This window comes from Homarus americanus, unplaced genomic scaffold, assembly GCF_018991925.1.
Source record: "Homarus americanus isolate GMGI-L3 unplaced genomic scaffold, GMGI_Hamer_2.0 scaffold45698, whole genome shotgun sequence".
Lineage (NCBI taxonomy): Eukaryota > Metazoa > Arthropoda > Malacostraca > Decapoda > Nephropidae > Homarus > Homarus americanus.
In genome coordinates this window covers 2,018,040-2,043,011 of record NW_024735554.1, presented here as the reverse complement: position 1 = coordinate 2,043,011, position 24,972 = coordinate 2,018,040, and the positions used below count along the sequence as shown (strand labels likewise).

The 24,972-nt window shown below is 41.3% G+C and overlaps 1 protein-coding gene across 1 annotated transcript in view; it reads left to right on the top strand.

The window, feature by feature from the left end:
* LOC121871372 (microphthalmia-associated transcription factor-like) overlaps positions 1-24,972 on the top strand; it is a gene marked incomplete in the record, with an annotated part of 114,221 nt that overhangs the window by 77,884 nt on the left and 11,365 nt on the right. The window contains 1 exon segment of the mRNA XM_042373593.1: positions 3,971-4,030. Within this exon segment, the coding sequence (XP_042229527.1) occupies positions 3,971-4,030 (60 nt within the window).

The following is a 24,972-nucleotide window of genomic DNA, read 5'->3' as shown; positions in this document are numbered from 1 at the left end:
CGACCATTACCATTATAGTGTTGACACGACTGGTTATTATCACGTCATAAACACACTACAGTTAATTAGGTTAGGTTAGGTTAGGTTAGGAGAAGATAGAAGGAACAATTTACAAAAGAACAAAAAGTATAATTAGCGTCTATCTATTCTCTAATGTATCACCTGTTCAGTATATTATTTTGATTATCATTTTAAACTACAACAACAACAGCAATTACAACAACAACAATTACAACAACAGCAATTACAACAACAACAATTACAACAACAGCAATTACAACAACAACAATTACAACAACAACAATTACAACAACAACAATTACAACAACAACAATTACAACAACAACAATTACAACAACAACAATTACAACAACAGCAATTACAACAACAACAATTACAACAATTACAATCGCAACAATCACCGTACAATTTATTTTCCCTTTAAATCTTTATTCCTTTAATAATAATATCAAATACTTTCTTACATTGTTTGCCAATATTTCCCGGTAATCTTTCACTTTTTTCCTTCATTCCAAGTAAGTTTATAAATTTTCCCAAGTTGAACGTATGTATGTCATGTCTGTAATCTTATCACACACCCTTAAATACTGAAGACGACAGGAACAAGGTCATTCGGTAGTTAAACCTTGTGTACAGTAATTCAATATTGATCATCAGTGTATTACTTTTATCGACAATACTCCCTTCAAAACCTAACCTAACCTAACTCCCACAGGTAGACTTAAGGCGTTATAGTACTCAGGAGATCTGGGACATTTTTAGCGAAAGTTTTCTCTGGTCGTAAAACAGAGCCAGTTTTTTTTTATGAGTCTAATATAAAGATTTGACAGAGACAAGAGGGTGTTGAGAAATATTATGTAACTCAATAACCGAATGAAATTGAATTATAGGGAGAGAGCCGACTCGATTACAGGTGAACGAGGTCTAATCTTACACAAAACGACTCTTAATTAAACCAATAAAACTGAGAGAACAGGATTAAATAAATAATACTAAGGTGATGTATAGTCATTAGTGAGTCAAACCTGTATGGTGATAATTGATGTTTGACCTCATCCTATTTGACCTGTGACCTACTTTTACATATATGACCTCATCCTATTTGACCTGTGACCTACTTTTACATATATGACCTCATCCTATTTGACCTGTGACCTACTTTTACATATATGACCTCATCCTATTTGACCTGTGACCTACTTTTACATATATGACCTCATCCTATTTGACCTGTGACCTACTTTTACATATATGACCTCATCCTATTTGACCTGTGACCTACTTTTACATATATGACCTCATCCTATTTGACCTGTGACCTACTTTTACATATATGACCTCATCCTATTTGACCTGTGACCTACTTTTACATATATGACCCTATTCCTCTATTTGACCTGTGACCTACTTTTGCCATATGACCTCATCCTATTTGACCCTGTGACCTACTTTTACATATATGACCTCATCCTTATTTGACCTTGTGACCTACTTTACATACATGACCTCATCCTATTTGGACTCAGACCTTACTTTAAATATGACCTCATCCTATTTGACCTGTGACCTACTTTTACATATATGACCTCATCCTATTTGACCTGTGACCTACTTTTACATATATATATATATGACCATCCTATTTGACCTGTGACCTACTTTTACATATATGACCTCATCCTATTTGACCTGTGACCTACTTTACATACCTGTATTATACCAGTTCTGTCATGGACCCTGTATTAAAAGCTATATACTAAATTTCCAAACTTAGAAATAGGTTAATGTGTTTGGGATATGGTTTTTGTTATGTGTGCAGTTACGGGCGAAATTCCTTGGACACTTAATATATGCATAGAACTACTTCCAAGATCATTAGGTGGGGTAGGGGGGTAATTGGGTTGTTAAGGGGTGGTTTTTTTTCAATTTGCGTTATCAGATATACATTAATCATTTCTATATAACCCTGAATTAGATGATGTCAGTAATTGTCAAGTGTTCAGGGATTCTTGTCCGCCACTGTACACATGAGAACTTCAATAACCAGGGTCACTAAGCAGATGATTTCAGGTATTCAGATTTGGCACGTTACTGAAATCTGAAAGTCGTAAATTCTGTGAAGTTGTTTTTGAAAGTTAGGTTAAGTTAGACAGGTTAGGTTAGGTTAGGTTAAGTTAGGTTAGGTTTGGTTAGGTTAGGTTTGGTTAGGTTAGGTTAGGTTAGGTTAGGTTTGGTTAGGTTAGACAGGTGTGTAATGGCCAAATTACAGGTGCATTATTTTTTTACATAATTTTAGGTCGAGTTAACTTGAAGGTTCACATTTAACAAATCTCTATAGGAGTTTATTTATTCCTTGGACATGATGTTAACGTCTCATGTACACACAACGTCTCCTCTACACACACACACACACACTGTTAACATCTGTACACACATAAACACGTCCCAAATTCACACTTGAAGGCGAAAAAGAAACAAAATAAAGTCATTACTTTAAATGTATGAAATTGCCACATTTCACTGGAATATATTACGTCACAAATAACTTAGAAAAATTCAGAGCGACAAGAAAGCCACACCTTAGGCTGAATGTGTATTTCGTCACACACACACACACACAGACGCGCGCGCACAGGACGAATACAATACCCTGGCCCGTTTCTTTTCCTCTCTCAGTCAAGCGTATTTGCAAATTCTCCCTTCCTCTTTCCCTCTTTCCCTCCCTCACCATAAAATATCGCTCCCTCTCTCTCTCTCACTTTACACTGTGTCTTCATATTCTCACCGTGAACTGTCTCTCGCCCTCACAATGAACTAACCAAAGGTGGACTGGGGACTGGTTTTTACTGCGAACTCGCCATTAGGTAACGCGTTCCACCCCCCCCCTCCCCCAACCTGCCGGGCAACATAACACCAGCTGAGATCTCGTCAAATTTGACCTATTCCCTGTGGTGCTGTGCTGTGCTGTGCTGTGCTGTGCTGTGCCTCATTTATATTCTTTCTGACGTGCTGTGATGTGTTCATTATTTAAAGTTTGGTTAGGTTAGGCTACAGTTGGTATGATTTGGTTAAGTTATGTTATTATTATTATTATTATTATTATTATTATTACTATTGTTGTTATTATTATTATTATTATTATTATTATTATTATTTATATATTCATCCTAAGTCGTCCCTAACTTGTACTGTACTGGTTTGGGGTCGTTAAGGTGAAGGTCGTGGATGGATACCTGAGGGTCGTCCAGTAATTATACCCAGCCAGGTGAGGAACAGGTGTGTCGCTAATTATTTCAGTAATTTAATAATAAACCGACAGGTGAAATTGTTATGAGATCATCTTGTCTTTAATGACTGTTACATGGCCTGCACATTATTGAAGACACACACACACACACACACACAATGCCTTTCACACCAGCAGCTGACAACAAAACGTGACCTGACCTGACCTGATATGACCTGAAGGCTTTTTTTATTCTTTTAATCCCTGCAACTAGGTGTGTGTGTGTGTGTGTGTGTGTGTGTGTGTGCAGGTATTAACAGTCATTAAAGACAAAGGCCAAATGTCATAACAATTTCACCTGTCGGTTTATTATCAAATTACTGAAATAATTAGCGACACACCTGTTCCTCACCTGGCTGGGTATAATTACTGGACGACCCTCAGGTATCCAACCACGACCTTCACCTTAACGACCCCAAACCAGTACAGTACAAGTTAGGGACGACCTAGGATGAATATATAAATAATAATAATAATAATAATAATAATAATAATAATAATAATAATAATAACCTAACCTAACCTAATCTAACCTAACCTAACCTAACCTTATTAATTCTCTTCTTCCTATGGTTGTTTACCCTTTTTAATCTATTATTTCTTCTGTGTAATCATTGTTGTGTTATTTTGTACCTTAATTGTGTTTATTTCTCTTAATTACAGGTATGTAGCTTTGGCTGGCAGGACACGGGGCAGGTACACCCCCCCTCTCCTCTCCCTGTGGTGAGTTGTGTGTGTGTGTGTGTGTGTGTGTGTGTGTGTGTGTGTGTGTGTGTGTGTGATTCATGTACACATTATATATACCTCTTCACACCTGTCCTATTAAGGTCACCTGTGTATATTACCACCTGTCTGTATAAACTACCTCCCTATACCAGTCACCTTTGTGTATTATTAACCTCTCTATAGCGTCCCCCTCTCTATATCGTCCCCCTGTCTATAGCGGCCCGATGTCTATAGCGACCCCCTGTCTATAGCGACCCCCTGTCTATAGCGATCCCCTGTCTATAGCGATTCCCTGTCTATAGCGAACACCGTTTTATTGTGACCAACCTCTGGTCACTTTACAGCGCTTTACTTGCCTATAATATTTAGCTACTCTTAACGACCACCGCTCTGAAACGAACTCCCGTCTGTAGCAACGACCTTCCTATACCGACCACTATGTACTGTATATCGTGGGAATATCAGTATAGTCTATGTATATTGTAATCCTGCATTAACCAAAAACATCATTAATAACTACTGCACTCCTTCTTTTCCTCCTCTCTTCCGACCTGATAACTATGTAGTCAACTCTTCCCCATGATAAAGCCAATCTCTTTAGCACCTTATTCTCCTCTAACTCCACCTTAGACGATTCCAACTCTATCCCTCCTACCCCTGCTCCTCCCACTGAACCTTTGCACTTTCCTATATTCTCCACTCGCAGGGTTGCTGGTGTGTTATCCAGGTTGGATGTGAGTAAGGCGTATGGACCGGACGGAATACCCCCTCGTGTTCTGAGGGAGTGTGCTGAAGCTCTGGCCCCTGTGCTTGCTCGCCTCTTTCGCCTTTGCCTCAAAACACAAACTTTTCCTTCTTCTTGGAAGCATGCCTTGGTTCAGCCCATCCCGAAGAAGGGTGACCATTCTAATCCTTCTAACTATCGCCCCATTGCCCTAACTTCATCCCTCTCTAAGATTTTCGAAACTATCTTTGACTCCCATTTTCTCCGTCACCTTGAACGCTTTTCTCTTTTGTCGGGTCACCAGTGTGGCTTTTGCCAGGCGAGATCTACTGGTGATCTGCTCTCCTACTGCACCCATCTTTGGTCATCCTCTCTTAAGGATTATGGGGAAACTTTCGTCGTGGCCCTCGACATCTCTAAAGCATTTGACAGGGTATGGCACAAGTCTTTGCTTTCTCAACTTCCATCTTATGGTTTCTCTCCCCCACTTTGTTCTCTAATTTCTAGCATCTTTGAGAATCGATCCATGGCAGTTATTGTCGAGGGATCGATCTCTCGCTCTTTCTCTACCAATAGTGGTGTCCCACAGGGTTCTGTTCTTTCACCTACTCTCTTCCTTCTTTTTATCAACGATTTACTTCACACTGCAACTAATTCTATCCATTCTTACGCTTATGATTCTACTCTTCACTCTTCTTCGCATTTTTCCCTCCCCCTAATTATCAAACTAGATCTGTCTCTAGAGCTGATACCGTTTCATCTATCAATGCGGATCTGTGCAGCATCTCTGAATGGGGAGGTAGAAACTTGGTTAAATTCAATAGTAATAAAACACAGTATTTACCATTTACACTTTCTAAATTAGATGATCTCCCACCAATCACATTTCACGACGCGATCATTCTGCCAAATTTCCTCTAAAATGTCATGGAAGCCACACATCTACAACATTGCTAAGCTGCCTCCCCAAAGCTGGGAATGCTGTACAGATGCCGTAGTTGCTTCACTCCTGAGCAGTTGCTTCAAGTATATAAGGGATTCATTCGTCCTAACTTGGAGTACTGCTCTCATATCTGGGGTGGCTCTTCAACTGTTAGATAGGGTGGAATCAAAGGCATTTCGTCCTATTAACTCTCCTCCTCTAGTTGATAATGTCTCTTCCCTTTCTCTTCGCCGCAATGTTGCTTCACTCTCTCCCTTTACTGGTACTTTAACGAAGGGCAATGTTCGGTGGATTTGGCATCCTGTGTACCGCCGGCAAGGCCGTGGGCTCGTAACACTCGTCTTGCCCGCGGTGCCCACCGTTTCTCTGTGGATGTTGGTCACACTAGAATAACCCGTTATAATACACCCTTCTTTCCTCACACAGCCAAACTGTGGAATGCTCTGCCTTTTCTGTGTTTCCATACTTTATCTGTCTCACTTTTGGTTAGATTAACACAATGTTTTTAATTTCCTGTAGGCCCCGTTTGGTCAATCTACAGGTCATTGACCGGAAAACCAGCTTTTTAAAGTGAGACAGATTGTATAAGTATGGAAACACAGAAGAAGGCATAAATAGCTACCTGGCTATCTATTTACCTGTCTGTCTATCCTTTCCTCTTTCTATATATCTATCAATCTATCTATCAGTATTTCTGTTTATCTATCTCTTTACCCTACATCATCATCATCATCATCATCATCATCATCATCATCATCATCATCATCATCATCATCACTATCAACAACGATTATCAAGCAGAGGATCACACGGGCGTCAGCAAGACAGTTGTTGTCAGTGGGTCACCTGAGACATTATCAGTCCTCCTGATAGTGGCTGACAGTGGGAAGGAGTGAGGGAGTGGGTGGAGGGAGGTAAAGGAAAGAGAGAAGAGGTGTGATAGGGAGAGAGATGGAGAGACGCAGGGAGAGAGAGGGGAGGGAGGTAGAGAGAGAGAGTGATGATAGGTAGGAAGAGAGGGAGGGTGGGGGGGTTATGTAAGTACGGGTAGTCCAAGCTAGCCAGTATGAAGGGAGGTCGTCTTGCCTTCAGTAGAGGTGGGGTAAGTGATCCTACTACTACTATTATTACTTTTTTTTTTATTTACGTGGCCGCTATCCTCCCCTAATAGCCATCATTTTATTACCTTAATATTAACTATCCTAATACAACAGTAGCTACCCTTGTTGTGTTGAGTTAGTTGAGCCGCAGGTCTATGCAGCATTCAGTGACTGTAGCCTCATAGTCAATATCTGCAACCATTGTCGGTTTTTGGGCCGAAGCTCTCGTTCCCCTGAGGCAGAGCAAAGCCGACCTAAGGAGAGAGAAGGACAGTCGACATCTCATCCAGGCTGTAACGTAACTTCTGGGCTGCTGCTTCTGTTCGGAGATCACCTCCGCGAGTCTGGCGTAGAAGCATCTTGCACTTGGTCCCATCCCACCAGAGGTTGTGAACACTAGAGGAGTGAAGCTGCCTTGATCAACGTTTTGAATTCTCTCCCCATATGCCCTTATCTTATCTTGTCGTTCTCGTTCCTCCTATGTGCAGCATCGAGAGCTAGGTTACGGTGACATGCGGCCATGGGATAAAAAATCCTGATGTCGAAGAAAGCTCGCTGTCCTCGCGTCCAGAATCCTCGAGCACTGACGTCAACACGGGCTTCGTTGGATGTGTTTGAAGTCTTATGTTGGAAGATCTCACCGTCCAATGGAAGGAGGGTCGGTTCTACCCTGACATCCCGGCAGATTTCCTTCAACATATTTGCTGTGAGATCCCTTACTTCGTCATGCCTCATGCATATGAAGCCGCCCTTCTTGCACACCATGGCGTGATCGACGTCATAGGAAGAGCCACACACGCATTGGGAGGGCAAACCTTCTACTGGCCGACCGTACCTTAGAGCAATGGCATCTGTAAATTCTTGTTTATTGAGACTGAAACCATTTGCCCTTAATCTGTCTGGTGGCTGTCTATTTGTCTATCTTGATCTATCTATCTATATATGTAAGCATTTTAATCCTCTCTCTCTCTCTCTCTCTCTCTCTCTCTCTCTCTCTCTCTCTCTCTCTCCAGTGTTTCTGTTTGTGTCCTTCTAATCCACCCTCCTCACCCACCCCAGCCCACCTCCTCCCACCCCACCCCAGCCCCACCCTCCTCACCCACCCCCACAACCCACCCCAACCCACCCACCTCACCCACCCCAACCCACCCACCTCAACCCTCACCCAACCCACCCAGTGTGTGTGTGTGTGTGCGTGGATGTGCGTGCGTTTTGTACATGTTTGTCTCCAGCTATTGATTATTTGAAGATAAGAAACGTATCTTATTTTGATGTTATTCTGAAGGTATGTTGTGCTTCTTCTTCTTCTTCTTCTTCTTCTTCTTCTTCTTCTTCTTCTTCTTCTTCTTCTTCTTCTTCTTCTTCTTCTTCTTCTTCTTCTTCTTCTTCTTCCCAACCTTTTTCTTGATTCCTTTTCTCCTCCCTCTCTTCCTCTTCTTCCTCCCACCACCTTTTCTCTTCTTCCTCCTCCTCCTCTTTCCTCCTCCTCCTCCTCCTCCTCCTCGAGAAACATTTATACTGAACTCAACTTTTAAACCGTGAGACATTGAAATTTCTTGAAAATTTTGGGGGATATTTAGAAAACACTCACTCATGAAATAAGTACCTGTATGTACCTGTACCTGCTTTAATTACCTAGATCTACCTGTACCTGTATGTACCTGTATCTGCTTTAATTACCTAGATCTACCTGTACCTATAGTTACCTGTATGTACCTGTACCTGCTTTAATTACCTAGATCTACCTGTATGTACCTGTACCTGCTTTAATTACCTAGGTCTACCTGTATTTACCTAGGTATCATATGTATTGTCCCTATATTATAAATCTCTCTGTTTATCGCCGGACTAGTTAGGAGGGCAGCGATCTATCTCCCTCGAGGCTGAGCGAGAGACTAAGCAAGATAAGGGAGAGAGGTAGCAGAGAGAGATAGTAGATAGAGAGAGAGAGAGATATTGAGTAATCTATGAATGACGTTGTGTATGTGTCTGACCTGTATATGAGTAGGAGGGTGAGGGGAGAGGGGGAAAGGAGTGAAAGAAGGAGGGAGGGATGAGGGAGAGAAGGGGATGAAAGAAGGAGGGAGGGATGCTACTCTCTCTCTCTCTCTCTCTCTCTCTCTCTCTCTCTCTCTCTCTGTTTACCAATTTCTTATTCGAGTCATTACAATTGTATTAAGTTCGTATTCCTTTATGGTTGGGTCTAGGATTATTATTATTATTAGTGTTGATTTATTAGTATTATTACATTATTATTATTATTATTATTATTATTATTATTATTATTATTATTAATCGGCTGACGGAGAGAGAAGATGCGTATTTTCCGGCTTATAAAAACGCTCACATTTCACTAAAAAAATATATACACCAACCACGTGCCTTTACTTTCTCTCTCTATCTCTGTCTCTCAATGGTGGATACAGCGCGTACTGTTATAGTGAATGTATGTAATGTAATGTAAACGAGTCTTGACGCAGGTAGATGTCTATGATAACGGAAGTAATTAGTATGAGAATCAGGTGCATGTGCGTGTGATAAAGGAAGGCTGGCGAGACGTGTGTGACGGGGCGGCGGCGGCCCTGTCAGCCATACAGTTGCTGTTTTGTGTCTATCTGTGTTTTTTTCTCGATATTTTCTCATTATTTAATCTTGAGAATATATAGTATATAGTATGTATGGAGTGTTGTGGGATATGGCGGTAGTGTGAGGTGTGGGGTGGGTGGCGCCAGGGGAGAGGGAGGACAGACGAGGGCTAGTTGATTGTCTGGTCTGGGCGAGTCGTCATGACGCGCGTGTTACTGGTTTTTGTAGGCCGGCAGACTTAGCAAGAGCGACCCGTGTGTTGTTGCCCACCCCTTCCTTCTCGTAAATAATCCTCGTTAAGTGACCTCCCGGGAAAGCTCAGAATTTAATCACACCTGTGCTTGGAAATAGACTTAATTTATTCATATAATCTAAATGTTAAATACACCAAACAGATCGAGTCTCGTGGGGAAGGAGTTGTACCGGTATGCAGTGTTGGTCATCCATAATAAAGCCTTATATTTTCAACGTCTGAGTGACCTTGTTGTTTGTGAAGGCCGTCTAGAGTCATCAGCACTGCCCGGGGTTAGTATAGTAATCGGCGTCGCCACATTCATAAACGCACGATTAACGAGACTAGACCAACCATACAGGCTCCTCTACCCGCCATGCCCACCACCTCTCACCGCTACCCTCTACCCATCCTCACTATCCACTCGCCCGTTTAGCTACACCTGGACATACTGGCGCCTGTTAATAAGTGCAGCAGAGGTTTATAGTAGGGACCAACGTAACATAGCATTTTAGTGTTACGTCAGAAGCGATATTGACTAAATTCTTTATTATTATTATTATTATTATTATTATTATTATTATTATTATTATTATTATTATTAAGATGAACCCTACTCGCTGCAGGTGTTCTCAGAATGTAATAAGTTCATACGTCAAAGACCGAGAAAACGATTTTATGTTGTTACCAGATATACAAGTACGGTGACGTCATTATAATTGGTATTGTTTTCAAAGGTATATTTTATTATTGTACCAGTCAGAGAGGTATGGGTGATGTTAACCTTTTGAACCCTTAGTGTGGGTGATGCTATCCTTTTGAGCCCTTAGTATGGGTGATGTGAACCTTTTGAGCCCTTAGTATGGGTGATGTGAACCTTTGAGCTGCTAGTATGGGTGATGTTATCCTTTGAGCCTTAGTATGGGTGATGTTAACCTTTTGAACCCTTAGTGTGGGTGATGCTATCCTTTTGAGCCCTTAGTATGGGTGATGTGAACCTTTTGAGCCCTTAGTATGGGTGATGTGAACCTCTGGGTGGGTCGCACTCACCGTATAAGGAGCCTGGCGACATTCCTTCTCGTAGGGATAGGCTGTGGAACCCTCCTCTCAGGGAACCTTGGATGGAACCCTTTAAATGGAACCCTCGTGTGTTATGTTTGTAAATAATGAAGCCTTAATTTACTCTGGTGATTTGGTTTCTTTAATTAATCATCAGGTGAAATAAGTTGGGGGGGGCGGTGAGGGCTTCAATTTTCAGGTGATCCTCTTATTTCACCCCCCCTTCCCCCCCCCAAAAAAAAATCAAGGCAAGACAATTAGTTGACCTCATTTGACCTCATGACCTGACGTGGGCTATGATGCTGGTCAAGTGAGGTGACAGACAGACAAACACGTTGACGGTACATTACACTCACTGTATATAATTACCATGTCAACCTTCCCCTGTAGTCCTTATACAGTGTGGTGGCTATGGTGGTGGTGGTCGTGGGTTGAGGTGGTGGTAGTAGACTGTGGTGGTGGTGGTAGTAGACTGTGGTGGTAGTGGTAGCAGACTGGTGGTAGTGGTGGTGGTAGCAGACCGTGTGGTGGTGGTGGTAGTAGACTGGGGTGGTGGTGGTAGTAGACTGGGTGGTGGTAGTAGAATGTGGTGGTGGTGGTAGCAGACTGTGGTGGTGGTAGTAGACTGTGGTGGTGGTGGTAGCAGACTGTGGTGGTGGTGGTGGTAGTAGACTGTGGTGGTGGTGGTAGCAGACTGTGGTGGTGGTGGTGGTAGTAGACCGTGGTGGTAGTAGACTGTGGTGGTGGTAGTAGACTGTGGTGGTAGTGGTAGCAGACTGTGTGGTGGTGGTGGTAGCAGACTGTGGTGGTGGTGGTGGTAGTAGACTGTGGTGGTAGTGGTGGTAGTAGACCGTGTGGGTGGTAGCAGACTGTGGTGGTGGTGGCGGTAGTAGACTGGGTGGTAGTGGTGTAGTAGACCGTGGTGGTGGTGGTAGTAGACTGTGGTGGTAGTGGTAGCAGACTGTGGTGGTGGTGGTGGTAGCAGACTGTGGTGGTGGTGGTGGTGGTAGTAGACTGTAGGTAGTGGTGGTAGTAGACTGTGGTGGTGGTGGTAGTAGACTGTGGTGGTAGTGGTAGCAGACTGGTGGTAGTGGTAGTATATTGATACTGAAACAGTTTATTTAGCCAGAAGAACACAGATACAGAGTGGATAATAATAACAATATTAACATGGCTGAGCCAGTTGAGAACCTGAGCTGCACCTGATATATACTATACATTTATCTCAAGGAAGTATTATGTAACATTTAGTATCATCTGAAATAGTACAATAGCATGGTGGTAATAAGAACATCTCATAATGTTACCATGGTTATCACTTCGTTATTTATTTTATTTATTTTTTACATTTAAATTATAAGTGGGGGGTAAGTTGTTCCACACCTTCACACCGTGATATTTTATGGAGGTCTGGGACTGAGAGGAGCGCATGGGGGGTGGTCTTAGTAGCTCTGGGTGCCTTAAGTTGTATCTCTGATTATTCCGGAACTGGAAATAATTATTGTCAAGCAAGTGATTGATAGATTTGTAAACAACTAAGGTACAGCAGTAGGTGTTAATATCCTCGAATTTTAACCTTTTCAATTTAGCAAATTGTTCGTTAGTATGATCAGTCTTTTCAAGTAGGTCATTGTCCGCACAACTTTCTTCTGTACAGTCATCAGGAATTGTAATCTTGAAGAGCCAGAGGCCCCCCATAGTGTGTGACAGTGTATCAGGTGTTGATAAACAAGATCATCATAGATTTCTTTCATTGCTGTGAGAGTGAGTGACTGTAGAGTGTAATACATGATACCGCACTGTTTATTGACTTTACTGTAAATGGCTTGTATGTGGTTTCTCCAGTTAAGTTTCTCATAAACAAGGAATTTATTTTTTGTTCGCATTTGAGGACTGCATTACCAAGGTACAGGGGGTCCAAGTCTGGGGGTAAGTTTGTCCTTCTGTGAAAGATCGTGTAGAGGGTTTTTTCGAGGTTTAAGGTCAGTTTATTACGTATTACCCAGGTCCTGACTTTAGTCACTTCGGCGTTCATAGTTCTCATCAAGGAATGGAGGTCTGAGTTGCTGGCATAGAGATTACTATCATCTGCAAATAAGTTGTATTTTATGAGTGAGCTGGCGTGGACTATGTCGTTTATGTACAACAAAAGCAGTACTGGACCGAGAATGGAACCTTGAGGGACGTCATACAAAATTGGCGAGGAGTCAGATTGGTGGTTATTATAGCAGACATACTGCATCCTGTTGGACAGATATGAGGTAAACCAATTGTGGGACAGGCCCCTAACGCCGTAATGTTCAAGCTTTGAAAGGAGGATGGTATGGTCGACAGTATCAAAGGCTTTAGAGAGGTCCAAGACTATACCGACTGTGAACTGACTGTCATCAAAGGAATTTAAGATGTCATTAGTAAAGGATAGCAGAGCACTCTCAGTCGACCTTCTAGCTCTAAATCCAAGCTGAGAGTCTGTAAGGATGTTATTGGCACTGTAGAAGGAATTTAGTCTATTACATGTTAGCTTTTCCAGTATCTTACTCAAGGCTGGGAGGATTGATATGGGGCGGTAATTCTTGAAGAGACCTTTATCCCCAGATTCTTTATATGCCGGGTGGACTTTAGCAATTTTCAGTTTATCAGGAAAGACACCACTAGTGAAGGAGGAGTTACAATTGTGTAGGAGAACAGGTAGTAATAAGTGGGCCACTTTCTTAATGTTGCTCATTGGTATATTGTCTTCACCTGCTGCTGCATCTTTGGACATTTTATGATGGTCAGGAGTAGACTGGTGGTAGTAGACTGGTGGTAGTAGACTGGTAGTAGAGTGGTGGTAGTAGGACTGGTGGTAGTAGGACTGGTGGTAGTAGACTGGTGGTAGAGTGGTGGTAGTAGACTGGTGGTAGAGTGGTGGTAGTAGACTGGTGGTAGTGGTGGTAGTAGGACTGGTGGTAGTGGTAGTAGACTGGTGTAGTGGTGGTAGTAGACTGGTGGTAGAGTGGTAGTAGTAGACTGGTGGTAGAGACTGGTGGTAGAGTGGGTGGTAGTAGGACTGGTGGTAGTGGTGGTAGTAGACTGGTGGTAGTAGGACTGGTGGTAGTGGTGGTAGTAGACTGGTGGTAGAGGGTGGTAGTAGACTGCGGTAGAGTGGTAGTAGTAGACGGTGGTAGTGGGTGTAGTAGACTGGTGTAAGTGGTGGTAGTAGACTGGTGGTAGTGGTGGTAGCAGACTTCTGGTGGGTAGTGGTGGTAGTAGACTGGTGGTAGAGTGGTAGTAGTAGACTGGTGGTAGAGTGGGTGGTAGTAGGACTGGTGGTAGTGGTGGTAGTAGACTGGTGGTAGTAGGACTGGTGGTAGTGGTGGTAGTAGACTGGTGGTAGACTGGGTGGTAGAGTGGTAGTAGTAGACTGGTGGTAGTGGTGGTAGTAGACTGGTGTAGAGTGGTGGTAGTAGGACTGGTGGTAGAGTGGTGGTAGTAGACTGGTGGTAGAGTGGTGGTAGGTAGGACTGGTAGGGTAGGAGTGATGGTAGTAGACTGGTGGTAGAGTGATGGTAGTAGACTGGTGGTAGAGTGGTGGTGGTAGAGGGACTGGTGGTGGCGTGGTGGTAGTAGACTGGTGGTAGAGTGATGGTAGTAGACTGGTGGTAGAGTGGGTGGTAGTAGGACTGGTGGTAGTAGGACTGGTGGTAGTAGACTGGTGGTAGAGTGGTGGTAGTAGGACTGGTGGTAGTGGTGGTAGTAGACTGGTGGTAGAGTGGTGTTAGTAGGACTGGTGGTAGTGGTGGTAGTAGACTGGTGGTAGAGTGGTGGTAGATTTGTTTGCTATTCAGGATCAATTCTGGGTACGGAGACGACCAGCCCCTTGACCTACTATGTTGGCCATACACACAGACATACATTACAATCATCCTTCCTCTGTGATGTGACTTTCTGTTCCATTCTCTCTCCTTCTCATACCTTCTTTCCCATATCTCCTCCATCTCCTTCCCACAATGAACCCCTGCCCTCACCTCCCCTCCCTCCTTCTCTCTCCCTCAATCGTCATTCACCTGTAATTCACGGGTCATCCACCTCTCCCTTTATGCATTATTCATTTGTTTTTCCTCTACGCGTCAACTTTATTCATTTGTATGCGCCATAAATAGTGGGTAACCATAACCACTACCACCACTAATTCTACCGCTCCCACCACTAATTCTATCACTACCACCACTAATTCTACCACTACCACCACTAATTCTACCACTACCACCACTAATCCGACCACTACCACCACTAATTCTACCACTACCACCACTACCACCCTACCACTCACTCACCACTAATCTGACCACTACCACCACCACTCCTACCACTACCACTACTAATCTCTACTCCACTACCACCACTACCCCACCACTACCACCACTCAATCTGACCACTACCACCACTAATTCTACCACTACCACCACTAATTCTACCACTACCACCACTAATTCTACCACTACCACCACTAATTCTACCACTACCACCACTAATTCTACCACCATTACCACCACTTCCGTTAACAGATTAGTTACATTATAATAAAAAACAAAAATAATAGTAATATTATAATTTGACGAATGCAAAATTAATAATTACTTCGCCAGACTGACTGTATGGTGGGCAACACACACACACACACACACACACACACACACACACACACACACACACACACACTTTTGTAAAGATGCTTTTTTTGAGCGAGTGTTTACATTATTATATATGACATTCTATTCATTTCTATTTACCTTTTAATCTCTCTCCCCCCTCCAAGAAAAGCATAATTATTTTGGCCTAATTCTCTCAGTCACACTACTTAACCTAACCTAAACTAACCTAACCTAACGTCCTAAACTAAATCTTAACCTTAAACAGTCTCAACCTAAACTAACCTAACCTAAACTAACCTAACCTAAAACCAACCTAACCTAACCTAACCTAAAACTAACCTGGTCCCAAACCAACCTAACCTAAACTAACCTAACCCTAACCTAAAACATCTTCCAAGCACAATAATCCCAACAAATTTATCTCCTTAAAATTCACAACATGAAGATTATTATTATTGACAACCAGCAATATCACTGTGTCAACTGTACAAACTGAATTAACAGTAGACAATTTGAAGCCTTCATATCACCCCCAAATGACAAGTCCACGCTGGTGAACAAGGGAAACATGTCCATGTCACCCACCACACTAGTAGGAAACATCGTTCTCAAGGGGTTAAGTCATCGTATACAAGGGGTTAACTCATCATAATCAAGGGGTTAACTCATCATAATCAAGGGGTTAACTTATCATAATCAAGGGGTTAACTCATCATAATCAAGGGGTTAACTCATCATAATCAAGGGGTTAACTCATCATAATCAAGGGGTTAACTCATCATAATCAAGGGGTTAACTCATCATAATCAAGGGGTTAGCTCATCATAATCAAGGGGTTAACTCATCATAATCAAGGGGTTAACTCATCATAATCAAGGGGTTAACTCATCATAATCAAGGGGTTAACTCATCATAATCAAGGGGTTAACTCATCATAATCAAGGGGTTAACTTATCATAATCAAGGGGTTAACTCATCATAATCAAGGGGTTAACTCATCATAATCAAGGGGTTAACACAGATTTCAAAAGTCAAAGGTTAAATCTTCAATAGAAAGTCAAGCAGTGTTTTCCCTCTTACATGTCACGTGGAAAAAACAGTTTTGAATCACTGGAAACTTAATCTTATGTTTTGTTTTAAATACCATTATAAAGGTCAAGGGAGACGTGTAACTCACTACAGTCAGAGTTCATTCAACCACTTGTTCTGTGTGTGTGTGTGTGTGTGTGTGTGTGTGTGTGTGTGTGTGAGAGGGAGAGAGAGGAAGGAAGGGAGGGAGTCAAGGAACAACAACAAGAACGGCGGTGGAGAAATGTATATATTATTAATTTCACAAACTAAATACAAAATCTTGATTAGGTTAGGTTAGTGTTAGGTTAGGTTAGGGTTAGGTTAGGTTAGGTTAGGTTAGGCTGTTGGGGCCAGGTTGTGAGAAGTGATGCTGGCCACACGAGGATTGTATACCTGTAGCACAAGGTGAACTGGTGTCCTATATACTAACAAGGTCAGACACTTGAACCAGAAACAACACACACCTGTCTCTCTGTCCTCTTTGTGTTGCAAAATACTGAAGCAAGTATTACCTCAGGGGCTGTGGATCACGACGGAAGGTTATAATGTATTCTCTAAGTGACGGGCGGTGTGTGGGGAGGATGGAACGGTGTGTGGGGAGGATGGGCGGTGTATGGGGAGGATGGGCGGTGTATGGGAGTGATGGGCGGTGTGTAGGGAGGGATGGGCGGTGTGTGGGGGATGGGCGGTGTGTGGGAGGATGGGCGGTGTGTGGGGAGGATGGGCGGTGTGTGGGGAGGATGGGCGGTGTGTGGGAGGATGGATGTGTGGGGGAACGGTGTGTGGGGAGGATGGGCGGTGTGTGGGGGATGGCGGTGTGGGGAGGATGGGCGGTGTGTAGGGAGGATGGGCGGTGTGTGGGGAGGATGGAACGGTGTGTGGGGAGGATGGGCGGTGTGTGGCGAGGATGGGCGGTGTGTGGGAGGATGGGCGGTCTGTGGCGAGGATGGGCGGTGTATGGGGAGGATGGGCGGTCTGTGGGGAGGATGGGTGGTGTCACCTGAGTATTAACCCCCAGTTTATTTCACCTGATGATTCAACACCCTAACACTAACCTAACCTAACACTAACCTAACACTAACCTAACCTAACCTAACCTAACCTAACACTAACTTAACCTAACCCTTCAAGTAACTTCAAAGGGTTTAATCGTAGGGTGGGGGGGTGTTAATCTAAAGGTAATCTCTAGAAAAAATAAATACAAATAAGTGTCATCTATAAACACGGGCCAAGAGGATATATCTGACAAAAAAAAATTAGATAGCAACATTGTCTGACCACCTAAAAGGAATAAACTTACTAGCTTGACTACCAAACACCTGTGTGGACAGTTAAGGTACAGACAGGTGGAATACCGTCGCCTTTGGTAGCTGGTGACGTGGTTGGTATGCTAGTTGTGTGGTTAATATATACGTCAGGGTGATGCGGGCTTGACGAGACATTATTATTTAACGCTTAGTGCTATTGAAGATGGTCGAACGCAGCATTAACTAGCTCCTATTTATGTATTTAGTTATTATTTATGTAGTTATTTAGTTATTATCTATGTAGTTATTTAGTTACCATTTTTAGAAGTAGTAGTGGTAGTATAATTTTCACAATAACTGAAACGCCCATCCTTCAAACCAGCAGACGATAGATTATAATTTGAAAGGTTTAAAATGGTTTTGGGAGAAAAATGGTAACAAAATGACTAAAAGATTCAAAGTTGGTATTACAGTACATTATTTTTGTAACCTCTAAGTGTTTATATAAAGAAAACGTCAATAATGTAATCTTTAGAAACTGAAAGCTCTTATGAAATTCTTGTATTCATAATTTTTTAGCAGGAGCGAATGGGTACGTTTTAGAAAGTTGACTTAAGAGTTATGAGTACCATGGTAGAAGAGTTGATTACAACCCAGAGTACGTCAGTGTGTGTCCTGACTTCCATACTAACGATGTCTAGTGTCCCATAGTAAAATATAGTCGGGTCTTGTGACTCTCCCTCCCGCCCTCTCTCCTTCCCTTCGTCTCGCCTGGTCAGATTTTACCATACAGTGAGCCTGTTATTTTTATATTCATATGAAAACTATATTACCCTGTCGATAAATTTGAGTATAGAGTTAATTGTATACATTTTCTATCTGTATAAAGTTATCGAAATGAAAAAAAAGTATATGTAAGGATTTCCGTACGTGTTTGTTTTATATGAATGCTGTTGTATACTGTATAATCGCTACGCCTGAGATATATTTAACATATATGGTATACCATAGTAGGCAGGTATACTGTGGTCGTAAGTTCTACAAGAAACGCTAAGGCACAAGACACCTGCTTGTGGCACTCACTTGACAAGATTCATTATGATTCGTGTTTTTTATTTTACCAGATATTGAAAAAAGTCGGTTCATTATAACGCTTGTGTCGTGAGGTTCAAGACAGATGCACTAATTTTGACTTGAAATTGGCAGTTTTTCCTTATATATCAAGATAATCAGATAATTGTTTTTATTAACAACAGAATATATCGAAAAATTAACATAGGCCAATTAATGAAGTTTATTAATTATTTTAGCTTTTTTCTAGAACTATGATAATTCTCAACTGGAGTTTAAGTCTTGGTTCACTGTACTGGTTGTTAACTTTTGTAAAATCTACGTAAATATGTTCAGTGACTTTGTGTTGCAGGCCGGGAGGATGTCAGGGGGCTGTAGTAGTGGCCTTGAAATAAATATAAATACTGAACTAAAACAAATGAACTGTTTCAACACGTGAACCAGGTATTGCCTTTAGCTAATATCATTCTATAATATCATCCTAACCTCAAACTACCCTTGGAAATATTAATTCTTTATGTTAATGTCGTTTAAAATGTCCAAACAAAACTTGGAATAAAGTAGGCCAACACTGAATGGAAGGCGCTGCACGATAACTTGGCCGAGGCAGTGACAGCCACAGACCTGGGTGCTCAGGGTTAGTGATATAACTTACCATTAACAAAAATATATATAATAATAATGAAAATAAAATAAATAACCTTGTGGAAAGTAACAATACTCCCACACTCGAACACATGTTATTCCTGCCATGGGTCTGTTCTTCATAAATGATTCAAATCTGAGCGCTTCACTTGTTGGCTTTTTACAGCTCAACTGTCTTGGCTCCCGTAGATACATATCGTGTAGTATCACCATGTATTTTCGTTTAATACCTCATAAATCGGGGTTATTTTCATACACTTGACTAATAATCAGTGAAGGTACATTAAACATTATCTCAGCACCCATTTGTAACATCTGTAATAACTGTTAAACTGTCAGATCAGGTGATTCCCTTGATGGGGAGGTGGAGGCCCAGTAGATACAAAGCTCACCTCCTGTCCTAAGGGTCACTTGTTTGATCCCAGGGGATTTCCAGTCTACCCAGCTGTAAATGGGTACAGTATCTGACTTTATAATTTGGGAAATGAAGGTAGTCGAGTACTGTCCCGGCCTCGCTACCTCGTTCTGTACCGAAGGCTTATTACACAGTGTGCTGCATCCAGATTGCCTCTAAAGAACCGCCATGATCATTTGTGGGGCCTCAGAGATAGTTCTCTCTAGTGGTTGTTTGTGACGCCGGAGATCAACTGACTTTGTTTATGGTAGACTCGCTTATCACCGGCTTATGATGCTTCTGTACCACAAAGCATTTACCTGAGTACACAAACATACAGGAAGAAAGTCCAGGAGAGGTATTATTGTAGTGTTCCCAACATGTACAGGCAGCGTCATACTCGGTGAATAGTATTTATATAAGCCAAACGGCGTCCAAATGTTCTTGCTATTATGATAACTTCACTGTGAGGGAGCGTCAGTTTCTGTTGTTATTTCGGGGTTTTTTGTTGGTTAAAGAGGCGATAAAGTGCTATTGCTCTACCACAAAGTTCGTTCACTCACATGTTTTCACCGAGGCAAATATTTTTTGTATCTCCGGCAGTTATTGCAAGCCTAGTAGTAGTAGTGCTGACCTGCCATATTATAAAATTTGGGGGTCGCAGTTATATTTATTTTTTACTTCTAATTTCCACCACTTACTAGCCGTTGGACTCTCCAGTGTTTGTACAGGAGGAAACTGGAGGCCGGGAAACCTGTGATGTTTGGAAGTGTTATAGTTTTGTATATTCATCTCTATGTATGACAAAAGAACAAACATCTTTTCTGTGTGGCGATTTAGTTCTCAAAGTGGAAATTGGGGAAATGTTCTACGAGATGCACTTCAACAACTTAGGAACACACAAGCTATCACATACAAAAAGAGACTGACCAGCAGGGTTGGAGCGAGAAACGGATCTAAGTACAGAATAATTTTTTTTCTTCAAGTAAATGTATTCTAAACAGGGTGCGTAGTATTTATCAGCTGATTCTTTGTTAACGTTCAATGTTAATGTTATAGAAGAGGACATAAATATATAATATAGTGTACCGCTAACCGTTCAAGGAATGGTGAGTCATGGTGAAGGGGGGGGGGGGCGTCTCATCCCAAATATTTGATGTTGTAAAAGTAAGCGACAGAGAAAATTGACTTAGTGAAGTATTTATTTTTACGACCCAAATAATATTCCTTATTGTGTCTGGAATATAAGGTAAAGAAGTGCCTACTGTATATAGTAAGGTTTATCTTAATAATATGGTGTTTAGAATAAGATAGCAATATATTACACTTATTTCTACATTAGTTATGCTTGTGACAGAAGGTGATCGTTTAAGGACACGAGGTTGAATAAAGCAATTTAAAGTCCAGTCATGTTAACGTCGTTCGCTGGTAACACGACTGAAGGACTTCTGTGACGCACATTATATAATCTAAATAAACTGAAATATTTTTGCCTTTATTATTAAGAGTAAATTATCAGTTTTTAGTTACTCATTGTTTAATAGTAAATTACCAGTTATTAATTACTCATTATTTATAGTATCCAATTTATATTTTCCATGTAAAGAATAAAACAATTGGGTTAATGATTTGTTTTATTTGTGATATGTATAGAGTCTAGCGTTCAGTGGGTTACTCAAATAGTTTTATCTCTGACGTAAGTAAAGGTAGTTTCTGAATATCAAGTTCATAAATGTATGTATATCTATTTTAGTACGGTCTTAGCCATTTTACAAGCACATCCTTCTCCAACACCGCATTATTATTTAAGTAAACACTTTTAAAATATAAGGACATTTTGCAAGTGGATCTTCACAGACATTTTTATAAGTAGACCCCTTTTAATAAATGTTTCATTATTTACATAAAAACAATTGCAACCATTTGAACATTTGGAAATGGGTCTTGCTCACATCATTGTACGTTGTTCACTATTGTATACCATGGATGTCACACACACACACACACCTCTGACCATTTTTGTTAAAGTTGGTCTTACAAGGGTCAGTTATGCAAGTAAATGTTAGGTGCAGCTCAGGAACCCGGTAAGGCTAAACCAACAGGGTAGAAGGGCTTGAAGAAACTTGACCGGGTGGATTTTTATCGAGTGGGAAAGTGTCTTGATTGAATTTTGTCCAGTGGGTAATTGTCCAACGGAATTTTGTCCTCTGGGATTTTGTCTGATTAAATTTTGTCCTCTGGGGTTTTGTCTGATGGGATATGTCCAGTGAGAAATCGTCAGATGAGAAATGTGTTGAAGCCAGAAGGAAAGAGGTGAGGTGGCATGTTATGGCGGCCTGTGGTAGTAGAGTGAAGGGCAGACTCTCAATGTTTGTTTGGTAAATAGAAAGTTTAGGTGTCTGGGCATACCAAGCGGGTATACTCTTATGCGCTGCTGGTATACTACACTTTATGTTACAGCTATATAACCGGTATGCTGTCTATTTACGACTGTTGTAGTTAGATAACGTTGGTGATATATTCGTGTTATGGTATATTAGACTGCTATTATATGTTCTAGCGCATATTTCATCACTCCGTATACTATAGGTAATTTACTGCTGTGGTATACTAAGCAACATCTATAATTAACAGGTGTAAATTAACACAAAGAACATTAGCACAACTCCCAAAATTATAACTTTCTGTCGTTAAATCTCAATCTCCATGTTGTTCGTTATATGTACAGTTCTGAATATACTGTAATTTAGCGTTTTAATGTGATTATCCTTGATCCAGTTTTATATACTGTACTGTATATCAGTGAGGTTAGATTTAATAGCTAGTATGCAGTGTGGAATATTGTGGGTATGTGTCGTAAAAGGAGCGAAGAAAATGTTAGATCGCACCAGCTGTTGGGGTGACATCTGGCAACTCTACGGCCATGGTAAGTCGTGTTTCACTCGTGTGATTAATATAAAATTGTCTTACATATTGTACGTAATTTAAATAATATAGTTTAAGTAAATCAATTCCTTGTTCTGCGTGGTACTGTTCTCACCCATGATGTTATTGGATCGTATTTTTCAGCTGTAATGATGTGAATGTTTTGTTTGTTTCCTGTAAACAGGTTTTTATTTGACGTAGTTTATGGCTTCAGTTATCTTATCTGGTCACCTATTATGGCCAGACATTAAGCCGTATACAATGGTGTTTTGTTAAAATATTTGACATGCCCCTTTCAGTACGTTCTCTTGCACAATTCACAATAACAAGAGTATTGTGGTTTCCCCATGCAGTCAACAGTAATACAAGATACAACTCCACAAAAAGAAAGTTAATATTCCGATAGGGATATATATATATATATATATATATTCATATTCTTATATGCCTCACTTAACCGTGTGTGAAATAATATAAATATTTTATATTATTTCACTCAAGGTTGAAAGATTATAGTTTGTAGTATAAGTTGTACAAGTGTAGTGAGACGCGAGGAAGGAAGATTGGTATAGAAATGAGAAGAATGGTTTGGTTAATGGGAGGCTAATGGAAGGACGCAAAGGTGGTGTGTATAGTAATGGTCAGACTTTCTACCCAGGCTTATCACTACTGCCCGCTAGGAATACTAACACTACTCTCACCTAACCTATCCTAACCTATTTTTCCCCAAGACGCCACTCACCATATTAGTCAAACATAATATTACGGAGAGAAATTATCATATTGAAGAGTATATATTTTATTTATCTTGTGTGTTAATGTCTTGATATTTTACTGAGGGTATCTGCCACTGAACTAGTCAAGACAGTCGGGTGATTAGCCTCTAATGTTTAACTATGATATTTAAGGACAGTCTGAAGCAGCACCTGGGTCAAGACTGTATTTTGACGTGTCTGAGCATATATTATGTAATGTTATTTGCCAGTAAATTGAACAAGTTGGTAGATACTGTAGTGTATTGCGTGGGCCAGGCGCCGGAGGGTTGCTACACCGGCGGCAAAAGTACCAGAGTTTTATTTTTTACAAACAAAATTACCCGCCATCGCTCTGATTGGTTACATGGTATAACCTTGACTCACAGTGCGTCCTCCCTGACAAGGGTAACCACCTCCAGTAAGCGACGTGGAGATATCTCAGTCAGGGAATCTAACTTAACCTAACCAAACCTAACTGCTTGCAATTTGGAGCAATAGCTGGAACACGGAGCCAGACACGTCCTTTTATTTTTTATAGATGTGTAAAGACCACTGATGTAACTAAACTAGTAACAGGCAGCCGAGAGGTTGTAGTACTGTAGCGTTTAACGGCTGTATATTATATACACAAATCATCGATATTGGACAACTCTGGTAAGGAGTCTATACTATGGTGGGCTAAGGAAATTAATTTAATGTAAGGCATCATTCGTGTGTACCTTTGTCTTATTTTTAACTGGACAGTTGTTTGCCACAAAGATCACACCAAAACCCACTTACAGTATTATGAGTTAGACGCAGATCCTGGTAAAAAGACCACAATATTTATGACCTTTAATATTAAAGGTCTTCACTGTATTTTCTTTATTGTAATTATTGTCCATCTTGTGGAAGTGTTTTCATGGCCGAGCCGGCCAGGTCGACTTGTTACTACTGAGCAGAGAATTCATTAGATTCATACCTACCCTGTGCCAGGAGGCAGAGGGTCACTAGTTGTCAGGGAGTACCTCCAAATACGCCAGTTACATCTACAGTAGTTTAACCTAATTAGACGAAGCTTTTAGATTAGGTGATATCTGTCACATTTACTTTTAGAGCGTAGCTGAATCTCTCCTGCTTTATTGTGGTTGATTCACCATCGTGTAGTAGAAACAGTGATAACATCTGTACGTTCATCCTGGGAAGGGATGGTACGTGGCGACGGACTGAGACACGCTCGTGGGTGAATGGACCACAGGATCAGATGCTGAGAAAGCTATCCTGTAGAAGGCCGTGTGTGTGTGTGTGTGCGGTGTGTCCTGCATAGTAACGTTCATATCTTTGGTGCCGGTGCTGGGGTGGGGGAAATCTCATTACTGACCCGCCACATTAAACCCCTATATAACCTCTCCTAACCTCAAACACCCACCCAGTGTACTACACACATCTCCACTAAAACAGTAAGCAACTGCAGTGTAAAAGAGCTTCAGGTGTTGGAGTGTGTGGTTTGTCATGCTGAAGTGTATGTTCTTGTACCTTGGATAAAGTGAGGGTCATGATATTCATGGTTGTGC